We start from the raw sequence: 12,581 nt of genomic DNA on the forward strand, positions 1-12,581 counted from the left end.
CCCCAACCCCACCTCAGGCCCCCAAATGGCCCCCTCCATTGCCTCAGGCCCCCAACCCACAAACACACCCATCAAGCCCCACTCTCCTGCCTTGGGCTCCCACTTTCCACATGCCCTGTTCCTGCCAGGAATCCCCTCCCCTGCCTCAGGCCCCCTACTTCTGCTGCCTCACCCTCCTGCCAGCTCCCCTCTCCCACCTCACATTCCCACTCCTTAACAACCTCCCTTTCCTCTCTCACCTACTTCACGCCTTCCCACTCCCCGAACACCTCCCTCCCAGCTAGGTCCTACTCTCTCATCCTATCCCCTCCACCTACACGAGCCACTAGGCACCTGCCCCACAGCAACACCCACATCCTCCAATATCCTGCTCCCCACAAACCTCTGTGTTGGCACGAACCAACAAGCCAACAGGTGCTCGTGCCTTGGGAAGCAGCTAAGGTGGCAGTGGGATAGCAAGGCAAATCTGTATGAGCCACGGATCTATGAAATGAGCTGGGTTTGCTTTTCCCTATATGAAAATGAAATTTCCTCCTCCTCTGCAGGACAAGAGGGTCTTGATTGACAGGATCTGTGAGAGTCAGTGGAATTCACCCAGCAGGGAAGGTGGATTTTTTAAGGCCAAAATGGACAGCTTGATCTGTGCCCAACCACCCTCAGATCCTGGCCATTACCCTCCGCACTCACTGTTCACAAACTCTTGTTCTTCTGGAGTGATGATACTGCTCAGGTGGGACTGATGTTCCCGGCATCGGGTCTCAGCTTCCACCCATGTCTCTCTCTGTTCAAAGTGTTTGTAACAATGGCTCTGGAACTTGGTCCAGCCCTCATCACAGTCCTCCAGGTCTGAAACACACAAGAAAGGAATGAAAGGGAACTGCATGCCTCAGGGCAAAGTGCCATTCAACTCACCTCTCCGCTGCCCAAGCTTTCAGGGAACAAAAATACAACACATTGTCACACCCACTAAAAAATAAACCCTGATATTTTTGTATGTCACATCCACAGGAAAATGATCAGAAGCTAAACAAGGAATAGTTTATGGAGGGGGAGTAAGTTAAAGGCCCTGCAACTGACGTCGTGATAGGCACTTTTGAAAAATCTAACAGATAGATTCCTGAACATTTCAAACTCCCACTCAGGTTCTGGGACTCTTGCTTTGAGAAATAGCCCCAAACAACACCACTTTCCCCCCAGAGCTGTCCTGCTGATTTTTCTCGCCTTGGAGAGCAGCTTTAACCTTTGAAACCTGCATTTTACTCCCTCAAATCAGCACTCATGCATCAGAGATGGGAGAGAAGGGCAGGAGAGGTCAGAGTTTAGATTCAGTTGGCTACATCACTATTCTGAGCCTTCACAAATGGAATAAGCAACCCAGTGAGATCACACAAAAGGGAGGCAGGGCAGGACTTACCATATGGGAGCATTGGGAGACATAAAAAACAACAACAACCCTAAAGAAAATATTTTTAAAAAGGAGTAAAAAAAAGCAAAAATCTGTCGCCTCCTTTAAGCAGTTATTGCTGGTGATTATTAAGAAATGCCATCAAAGCAAATTAAAGGCACAAAATATTTGACTGTCTCTATATTACTTTAAAAGGGAAGTTTGTGCCTATCCTCTTCCCTGCAGAGAAATTAACCAGCTTAATTTATTTGAACAGGGGGATTGTTTCTTTTGAACTGAAGCTCTAGTTCCAGTGTGGCAAGGATGTGTGTGTGAGATTCTCTTTGGGTCATACATGGAATAGACACTCAGGAAAGAGCATCAGTTGGTATATGAGTCCTACATTAGGAAGTGTGAGCACTGGAAATGAATACTTGGGGCCACAGAAACTCTGGCAACTGACTAACAGGCCACAGGGACTATGAGACTAGCTGTGTGGGGACATAGGAGAAAAGGTAGGTGAAGGATGTAAGATAGGAAATACAGAGACGTAGAACCCAGTCTTTTTAAAAAATGGAAAAAGGTAGAGCAGATGCAAAGGAATAAACAAAAGATGGAACTTTGGGGAATCCTTTGTTCTCTGCCATCAACAAAATCATACAAATACCTTCTGTAAACCAAGAAGAAACAGGAACAGATGCGGAAATGACAACAGTTGGGGCAGATGCAATTACGATGATAAAACCATCTCCTTCAAATAGTCACTTGCATTGCAAGCAGTTTCATTCAAACCATGGAATTGCCATGTCTTTTGGAACTTGAATTTACTACGTCCCATCACCTCTTATCACCTCCTCCACTGACTAGCACCCAGAATCAGAACAGCCAATAGATGAGGAAGAGGAGCACTGGTGTGGAAGGAAGATCTAGTGGTGACAAGATGGAGATTTATTTACTAGCAGCCTTTCAGTGGCAGAGAGAGTTCATCCATCTATCATCGTTTCTCAGCTCCTTGTTGCCCTAGGGTAGTGGGATTTCATTATTCCTTTTGGCCATTCAGCAAATGTCCCTCTAACCTCATGCAGGACAGATGTTCTATATTCCGCTTTCATGAAAAAAACTCTCACCTTGGCTAATGTCCTCCTTTGCATTCCAGAGTACCCCATTTCCCTTCAACTCATCAATTCCTCTTACTCCATTCCTGTGAAGTTCTTCAACACAGACCCCATGCAGACTTCAATGGCTGACCCTCCAAAAACTGGCTGGTTGGTGGGGCCTTTGAATTCTCTTTTTCTGCCTTCTTCCTCTACAGACCAAGCAGACCATCTCCGCTGGGCCAACCTTGAGAGAGCTCACAAACCTAGATCTTCTCCACCACATCTCCAAGAGCAAGGGAGGGAGTACGTAATGTGCCTTTCTAAGTCTCTTTTTCTGGTGGGTTATGTCATACCCCCTTTGTAAAATATCACAACCACTGAATTGGGATGGAACACAATGTACAGCCTCACTAGGACATTCTAACAGAAAACGCGAGGCTTTCCTATATAGCAGTTACCTGTGCAAAAACCTATGCAGTTGTAGGTAAAATCTAACCCCATGAAGTGGCACTTTCTCCAGGCTTTAGAGGCATTTAAGAATGACTGACTTGTGTGTATGGCACAGAAGAGCTCATCTAAAATGCTAGAGCTCATAGATGTTCTTATGGAATCAAAAAAGTTAGAGAAGGGAAAGTAGATCATATATTCTACCTTGGGGGCAATGTTGGGTATTAAAGGGGGCTTTTTCACTGATATTTAGGGCAGTAGGCTGCTTTCAAATGTCCCAGGGTAATCCAGGGTAAAGATACCTCTTGATGGCAAGATCCCATTAATAGATTAACTGTTATGAAGAGAAGAGATTAGACTAGGTTTGGGTCAAACGCTGGAGTGGTGTTGCAATACAGCCGCTAGGAGGAATACTCCATATTATAGGAGGTCTTTTTCCTCATCTCAGGAGAGGCTTCTATGGCAGAGTAGCAGGAGGTGCTAAAGGTCAGGATTGAGGTACCCTGGAAGAGGTAAGTGAAGGAAGTGCCTGCTCACAAGCTCTAGCCATTTCTATCAGTTCCTCTCCTTTCATGAGCTCTACCACGCGGAGAAAGAGAGATGCAGAGAAAGAGAGGTGGAAGATCAAATGTGCTTTCCTATTACCCATTTGAAGGTGAACGGCTAGTACTTTTCAACCCACTTCTCCCTGGCCTTGTTGAGCAATGCAGGAACATTCTTCCTCCTTGAGAAACTGACAGAAAATCAGGCTTTCACGGACTTGCAGTAAAACAAAATATTATTTTGTTTTCTCCCCCAGAACAAACGGCATTTGTGCACACAGGAAAGTGTCATTCTGATGAGAAAAGATATTTCATTTTTCCCTTCTGTGATTCACACTGCTCGCCATTGTCACCATGAAAATTGCATTTGCTTGAGGAAATGACACAAAGGTCAGGTGGAAGCGGAGAAGATTCACAGGAGTGAATGAAAGCCCTTCACGGGTGAATCCTCACAAAGTGAATCCTCACATGGCTCAATTCATGCATCTTTCACTGAAATCTCAGAGGAGCAGAGAAGGTTCACATGCCATGAAGATGTGCCTGGGACATTGTCCGATTATTACAGTGGATTATTACAGGTGGATTGGAAGGGTTTTCTTTGACCCAAAAGCATGTTTGTGCTTATGGCAAACAGTATCACACTATCATGTCCTTTATGAAATTTTACAAGAGAAAACTACAGCAAAGAGAATAATTTCCCTTTCTAAGAAGCCAAGGAGACACCAGGTTCCCTAGGAGTCCTAACGCTGTCACTGTCTCCTAGAAGAGAAATTTCCCAGAGAAACAAGATGCTGTGATGGAAAAATAACAATAATCATTTGTAAGCAAACAGCTTAATCTTTTCCCCAGTAAGATGCATTTTATCTGCTGTTAGGAGTTAGCTTATTGAGATGAGGGCAGGATTGGTGGGGATCAGGTTTTTTGCAGGGTGCAGCTGTTAGTAAAATTAGCTGAAGCCAGGTAGGCCGTACCGATCTCACACAGGTCCCCTCCGTAGCTGGGAAGGCATAAGCATTTGAAAGAGTCGATGCCATCAGCGCAGGTAGCTCCATTCAGACAGGGGCTTGAGTGGCACTCATCAATGTCTGCAAGAAATCAAGGGCTGCCATTAGGACTCCGGGCAGGGAACTCCACCAACAGGAGAACTTGTTTCTTTGCTTGTTCAGGAGGGACCGTCAATGGTTTTGGGAGAGCTCAAGAGTGGGTTACAGGTTTATTTTAAAAACTACTATTGCTGCTACTGCTGAAGAAATGAAGGCAAAAAGCCCAACCCACCCAAGGAGGCTGATGTCATTTTCCACTCAAATTTCTGTCACTTGATGCCTGAACAACACTATGGTGATGTCAGGGCAACATCAGCAAAGGTCGGAGGGATGACTTTCAGTATATTCTGCTCAGTATCTTTTGACATCTGTTGTGTCTCTTCCTTGTCCATCTTTTCTGCCTAACTTGACCAAATGTGCAAACTTGTGGCTGTGTCTCAGCCTCCATCAGCTAAAGTCTAAAAGACAGATGCTGGGCTTCTCTTAAATAAGAGCAACATCCTCAAACACAGTGTAATCTCTTCCCTCTCACTCCTTGACTTCTCATTTTTGACTCTTTCTAACCAGAGTCCAGATGTCATCCTTGATCCTGAACTCCCAAGGCTAAATCCTCACCTGTTCCAGAGCACAGCTGCTTGTGATGGGGCTAGCATAAAGCCAGCTGTGACAGCTTTACATCAATCAAGGATTTCCCCACACTGTGGGAACTGCTGACTGCCCATTTAGGACAGTTTTATGGACTCTTCCTACTGCTCCATTGGTACAAAGAGCCCTTTGGGTGGGCCAGATTAGTCCCAAGTCTCTGTCTCACAGTCTGTTAGTTAATCCCAACATGGACAGTGCATGTTAGTACTGTCATGGCATGCCTAGCCCCGCCAGTTCAGGAAGGGAAGGGAAGCAGCTTGGATTAACTGAGTATCATGCTCAGAATGAGACCAAAATGGACAGTTTGTATTTAATATGCCCCAAAATCCATCCTTCTACATTTTTTTCTTAACATGTCTCCAGTCTGAAACTTAATCCTATTCCTCAGTGGGTCTTAAAACCAGAAGGAAGAAATAAGTTAATTAGAATGAAAAGATGGCAGAGATGAAGTCAGCTCAAGAAACCATAGAGAAGTTCCAAAGAGTAAGAATGTACTTGTGTCCAAATACATATAGAAAGAATTGTAAACTAAAAATAGTAGCTGCTGGTTAGCTCCTTTAAGTGAGACTATTCTTCTTTCTTTCAAAGTCTTGCTTCTCAGACTCTGAAGTACTGGGAAGTCTTAAAGATGCTGACTTTAACAGAAGTCATCTGGCTGACACCTCACTCTACACTTCAGTGCTAGAGGGGTTAGTGGGAAAGCAGACTCAGAGAAGATGAATCACAGAAGGATGTGGACATGGCCATAACGGAGCAGAACAACAATCCCATTAAGTTCAATATTCTGTCTTCTGCCACATTGGATCAGACTAACGGTCTGTCTAGTCTGGTATCCTCTCTCCTGCTATACCAGAGCAAAACAGTGATTCGGCATAAGAAAACAGACAAGTGTTTTAGCTTCTTTATGTGTCTAGTCACCCATAGGGGTCAATGCCAGATGCTTCCGTGAAAAGTGTAAACTCCTAAAGCACATCAAATTGTAAAGTATTAAATGATGGGGGAAAGTCTTCCTGGCATCAGCTGGTATTCACCTTGCTCTTTGAAGCATGAGGATTGAAAGCCCGTGTTATTTATATCCTAATTTGTGTCCCTGAAGATATTGCAAATATTCTCCAAAGGGCTTATGAACCACTTAAACCAGTTTTGCACTTGGCTCTTCAGGGTCTGCTTCTACATTCAAATACTAATTAATGTTTTCTGAGCTATTATTTTTAGTGTAATGGGAGGGAAGTGAAATGCCCAGATTTCATCAACGCTAATAAGCATTTTGGGACCTTCCAGAACAAAAAAGGAATTATTGACCTAGAAGAAAAGGATGGATGAGTCAGGTTGTTTACTACTTATCTGCTCATGTCTTTGGATCTTAGAAGATTTACAACACAAAAGGGAAACTGAAATGTGTTGAGAGAAGATTAAAATCCCAGAACACACCAGGTTCCCCAGCAACAGTAGCAGCAGAAGTTGATGCCAATCACAGTGGTCTCCACCTGAACAAGTAAGGAAGGGTTCTCCTTTGTCCATTAGCTTCTATTAAGTGGAAAGCACGCTGTAGAAATGGAAATAAGGCATGTACAGGAGCTAAAGCAGAATGTTTAGCAGGGAATAATGGGCTCTTCATTTGTCTTCAGTGACAAGGACTAACATTTTATGTGCCCAAGGTCTCTCTCAGATACAGATGATCTGCAGTGGTCCCACCTACGCAAGTCATGGAAGAAGAAGGGCAGCAGATACACACGCAGGCTAGTGCACTGCATCAAATCTCATATCAGGAAATAACATTAGAAAGGAACTTGCTTTTGTGCTTGTATATAATATGCAGTGTACATATTATATATACTATATGGATACTCTCTCTCTCTCTCTCTCTCGACACACAGAGTACATTTAAACAGTGTTGTAAAAATAATGCAAGGAAATACAGAAATATTTTTTAAGGCATGCTGTAAATATTTTGAAAGATGACATTTAAAACACATGAGGATAATAAATATCAAACTAGCCATTTGGCATGTTAACTCTTTGGGGCAGGGACTGTGCCTTCCTCTGTATTTAGAAAGCACCTGTTCTCAGCAGTTTCTGCTACATTTAGAGTCTTGCACATGTCAAGATGTATGGAGTTGGTGTGGCTGATTTGCCATTCACCCTGTAGTACTTGGTCTTAGAGATTTTTCAGAACAATAAATAATATCACCTGCTAGCATCAGTCATGATATAGTTACTCTATAAGTTGCCACAGGCGTCTTTGCTGCAGCCACGATATAGGCCCTAGATACACTAGATAATGGAACTATGATATTGCATGCAGGCTGCGGACTCCAGGTTTGATATGAGAAGGAAACTTTGGTAAAAGAAAATGTTAAATCACCCAATTACTTAATGTTTGGCATTTTTTGTTATCCCTTTAGTTGCCACAAGCATATATTACACATCCATAGTCTTGCTCACCCTTCAACCCTACACAAAGGAGACTCTCAGAGGTGAGATGAGGGTGCAGGGACCCTTCAGTGGCTGGCAGCTGTCATGTATCTTAACACTGAAGGAATTTACAAAGCCACTGTTATTAGGTATTTGTTATTTTAAGGTAAATTTTCCTAAAAATGCATGTTTGTCTTCTCACGACTCCCTTGCTGCTCCCCCTCAAATAGCTTCTCTACCAGGACAGGAAGAAAAGATTATTACTATTATTTAAGTGCTAACAATGTACGTGGGGCAGTACAAGACAGAATGAGACAGCCCCCGCCTTGAAGAGCTTCCAGTCTAAGAGAAAGACATGGAAGACAGAATGCAATGGAGAGCTGAGAACAGGGAGTGCATTTAAAACATTAACTCACTTCTGGAGGGCATCACAAAAATAAGGGGTCTTTAGAAGATGATTTATACTTACCATGCTATCATCAGAACATTGAAAAAGACCATTCAAATGTCTTGTCACAACATGAGTTTTCTAGCTGATGTATTCTTAAAGGGACTAACATTTTAGGCCTCACTTTAAAAAAAAAAACGTTTTCATGATTTAAAAAAAAAATGAAAACAGGGTTTTGTATTTAATAGATGTCAGCTGTCGATTGACAAAAGCAGGGAGGTAGCAGGATTACTCTGGATGCTTCATTTAGGCAAACACAAAATAGCCTCACCAGCTTGTTATTCCCTTCCTAGGCTCTAATGTTCCCAGGTATGTATTGCATTTACTCACTCCTACTCCATTCAAGTAGTATACAACTTAAACACAATAACACTATACTAGAACACAAGAAACAGCAAGAGAAAACATTTATAAACAAAAGTGAAACTGACCATTTTACTATAATTGCAAACATGAACAAGCAGCATCAGCGATGGAAAATACATTCGCATTTCAGAACTGTTTCCCTTTTAATTATCTAAGATGTTATTGGCAGTAACAGTGGCGCGGACTTTTTAAAGATACAATCCATGTATTTTATTAAAAAGGCAATCTAGGTCACTGATAGATTTTAAGACTGATTAAACGAGTTTAGTTTTGTGTTTAAAACAAACAGTCACTAAGGAGGAACAGCTTGCAAGCAGGAAGGATATGAAACACCACTTTAACACTGAAAAATTCCTACAGTTTTCTTGGGATTGAGAGTAATCTGTTTGGAAATACAATTTGGCATCCAAAATCCTGACTCCATTCTGCAGCTTGAAAAGCAAGAGATTTTCAGGTGTACAACCCCCACACTGACCTGTTTTTATAGGGTTTACTTATGTGTATGAACCGCTAAATAGGGACTTGAAAGACTGACTAAAAAATACTTTTTTAGAAAGTCGAGAAAATCTTGCCAGAAATCATAGCTTCTGCTTTCCAGGAATTCCTGGGACCATTATGAACATTGATCTGGTGGTTTAAGCAGGGAAGAATATCCCAAAGCCAGTGGTGGCACGTAAAAGATAACTCCATTCACACTTTACCTCTGTTGCCAGATCCTGATCAAAGCAGAAAAGAAGCAGCTGGAGAAAACAATTCTCTCAGATGTAAGAGATAAGTAATGGCTCTCGGCAATAGTACAGCCAAGGAGTGGCTTGACAGCAGATGGAAAAAGTCTAATTTCTCTGACTTAAGCCATAGAAAAATAAATAAAAAAATGAAATTTAAGCCTCAGGATACAGGGGAGGAGAAAATAATCTGCCACAACATAGAAAATATTCTGTTAAACTACAAAACTCAGACACTTATCAGGAAACATGTTTATCTTGTGGTACTCCCTCTCAGTTTTATGTTTACAAGCGATGACTTGATTACAAGCACTGAGACCTCAGAAATCTCGGGAAACCTTGGTTCCACAATATTACGTGTAAAAGAAAACTCACTTTATCGATACAACAGGCCATTATGTTAGGTTGTATCCTCAGAGCAGGTTTTCCATAAACAAATACTGTAATCCTATGGCTTAATGTCATGAAACAGCCAAGAGACACCAAATAACTGGATTGGCCAGTAAAGACATCTGCCAGTGCCTAGATCTCAGCTGGAACTGGTTAGAGCTACCTTACCCTCCTTCATAGCCCAACTCTCACATTAAATAGAATTGCATGAATCACTTGTGTGATTTTTTAAAAAAGGTTTTTCTTCTACTGCTTTCTTTTAATCAACAAAAAATACCCTTCAGGCCATAGAAAAGCATTGCACCCATCAAGACTCCTTTAAAATCACCTAATACACTTCAGCTGTTTTGGCTGGATGGGCAGCAGATCCAGAGAGATGCAAACCTTTTGGTAAACTGCTGACGATTCAGCAAATGTCATTTTTTTCCCTTGACCTGTCTGAAGTCTTTAAAACCATCAGCTAGTGCAAACCACGGCTTTTTCACTGAAATGCCAGCTCAGTATTTTTGCTAATACTTGTGTGCCCTCAAATTTTGCCAATTATAACAGGCTTCTGCACACATTTGGCAAAAGTCTGGGTGAAGAGATCAGTTAAGTGAACAACACTTCAAATTTGAGGCTCTTGTGGGACCCTAATTCTGAGGGCAATAATAGAATGCTGGCAACTGATCACATGGACCTTAGCATTCCTTGGCTAGAAGCCTAGAAAATGCCAGCATCCAAGGGTTAATGTTCAATCCACCGGCTGACAACTCCCACTTTGGCTTCTGGCATTGGTATCTTGGGGGAATCATAGGGGATGGTAGACTAGAGAAATTTTCATTTAAAAAAAAACAAACTGATCACTGAATCCACTTGAGAACCTTATCAAAGTAGGCTTAGTAGGAATGTATATGAAAAACTAGCACTAAAGCCCCACTTCAGCTGGGTCTTTGCTTTGGGCTCCTTCTTGCAAGATGAACTAGATTCCGTTCTGCTTTATTATTGTCTTTTTTGATCATTCTTCTGGTCCCACCAACGTTCAGCACAGCACCAGACACAGCTATCAAGACAGGCACTTTATAGTAGAACTGGGCTAACATTGCAAAACAATCTTTGTGAATATTTGTTCCATCTTAAAAAAACCCACTTTGTTTACACATTTAAGTGTTACTTCTACATGAAATTCACCCTTTTGTGGAAGGCTGGTACAAGGACTAGGCCTCCCTTAAGTCCTGCTCTGAAATAGACCTTGTGTGGGCCTTTTGCCCATGGGTGAATTTCATTCTCCATGAATATGTTCGCAAATGAGCTTTACTAGCCTAAAAGGCACATTTTCAGCTTGAATGCTGGAATAGTCACTGAACACAAATTCTAAACCCCATAATAAACTGTCATATATATTCATTTGAACTTTATACTGTTGGTTACTTACATAAATTGTCCAATTAACAAACAGAAACAATACATTGTGATTTTTGTAACTTGCCACTACAAAGCACATTTGAGATTTTGAACATGTGCAATGAGCTCTAGATGCAGATCGCTGAAGAGAGTTGCCAAGAATTTTGAACAAGTTAACATAAGACATTTGCAATTTTTGTTGGCAATTTACAGATAAAAAAGAAGCAAAACTATGAGACAAATTATTTCTTACAACTTATTTGCTGAGTTCTAATGTACAGCCATATAATCACTTCCTCCTTCACTGCTATATCACCTCTGGGGTGAAATGTGGCAACAGTGGTGGGCCAATGACACTACCAATTACTCTTGCAAAAAGTGCTGCGGAATATTTAATGACCAGGACAATAACTCCATTAGCACAGTGCCAAGCCCCACGCCTCGCATCATGTAAATGCAGTGGTTCGGTAATGTCCCTGTTGAGTCACCCACACCAACACAGGAACATACTGGGGCAAGTATTAACTCAAAAAGGAAAGTGCCTTCTACCGAGTCATCCACACCATTCCCTGCAGCACAGTGCACTTAGAAGTGTGCTGGGGTATCACAGTCAATACTTAGTCATAGGGAGGAGTGCTCCCTACAGAGTCACCCACACAGTGCTCCTTGCCACAGGGGTCCCCTACTACATGTTGGGGTATTCAGGTCATTTCTGAATAGTCCCCGCAGTGACAGTGTAGAGAACAAGTGCAAGTGGGATATCAGAATCCTTTGATTTCACTGATTCATGAGCAAAGGGGAGAGACTACAACTCCAAATGAGATGGAGACTCCAGTGAGTCATGTAGGCTCCACAGTACTGAAGCTTCATGAAGATAGAGGCTGGCTCCTGTCACCTGTTCTCCATCTTTGTGTATTAAGAAGCGACAAGGCTCTGATTTCAGGGCTTGGTCCTTCATATCTGAACTATATCTTGAGTCACACTGGTAACCTTGCAAACACGGAAAGACTGCCGTTTGATTGGCTACCGAAGGTATGGGCAGGGTTTGAAGTAATGATCACATGCACGGGATATACCATCAAAGAAACTATCAGACAAAGTAAAACTTTTATTAGTAAGACAAAAGAGAAGGAGGTGGGGAGAGAGCAAGAGAGCACTGACGTCTCAGAAATATAACAAGCTTGATGACCAATTGAGATCTCAAAGAGATAATAATACTTTGTATCACTATAGCATCATCCACCTGAGGGTATCAAATGCATTATGAATGGAAATGAATTAAACCTCACAACCTACCTCTGAGGTAGATAATTATTAATTTCTCTGTTTTTAGATGAGACAAGTGAAGCACAGAGTCGTAAAGTGATTTGCCCAAGGGTGCTCCATGATTCAGTGGCAGGTATGGAATTAGAATCCAGCCCTCCACTCCAACCATTAGACGTGCTGCTTCCAAAAAAGCCCTTGACTAACCCAAAGCAGTATGCATTAGTGGTTAAACTGAGAAAATAGTTCTGGGGGCTATGATAATGGATTTTTTTTTTCACTAGAAATGACTGAGCAAGTCCGGTTGCATTCACAGATTGTACCCTGTATAAGCAAATATATATGAAGGCAAAATTTCAAAAACTCTAGAGGCACAATTATGCACATAAAACATACACACAAGTGCAGACCTAAGGTTTCTTAAAAAGACGCC

General features: G+C 42.0%; 1 protein-coding gene across 2 annotated transcripts in view; it reads right to left on the reverse strand.

Annotated features, from left to right (window-relative positions):
- ACAN (aggrecan) overlaps nucleotides 1-12,581 on the reverse strand; it is a 68,261-nt gene that overhangs the window by 6,788 nt on the left and 48,892 nt on the right. Inside the window, exons 14-15 of one of the 2 annotated variants that reach the window (XM_032806523.1) lie at nucleotides 4,442-4,555; nucleotides 688-846 (exon numbers count right to left, since the gene is read on the reverse strand). In XM_032806523.1, coding sequence (XP_032662414.1) covers nucleotides 688-846; nucleotides 4,442-4,555 — 273 coding nt within the window. The remainder of the gene's footprint in view (nucleotides 1-687; nucleotides 847-4,441; nucleotides 4,556-12,581) is intronic. The other variant, XM_032806524.1, reaches the window with a different exon arrangement.

This window comes from Chelonoidis abingdonii, chromosome 9 (genome assembly GCF_003597395.2).
Source record: "Chelonoidis abingdonii isolate Lonesome George chromosome 9, CheloAbing_2.0, whole genome shotgun sequence".
Classification (NCBI taxonomy): domain Eukaryota; kingdom Metazoa; phylum Chordata; order Testudines; family Testudinidae; genus Chelonoidis; species Chelonoidis abingdonii.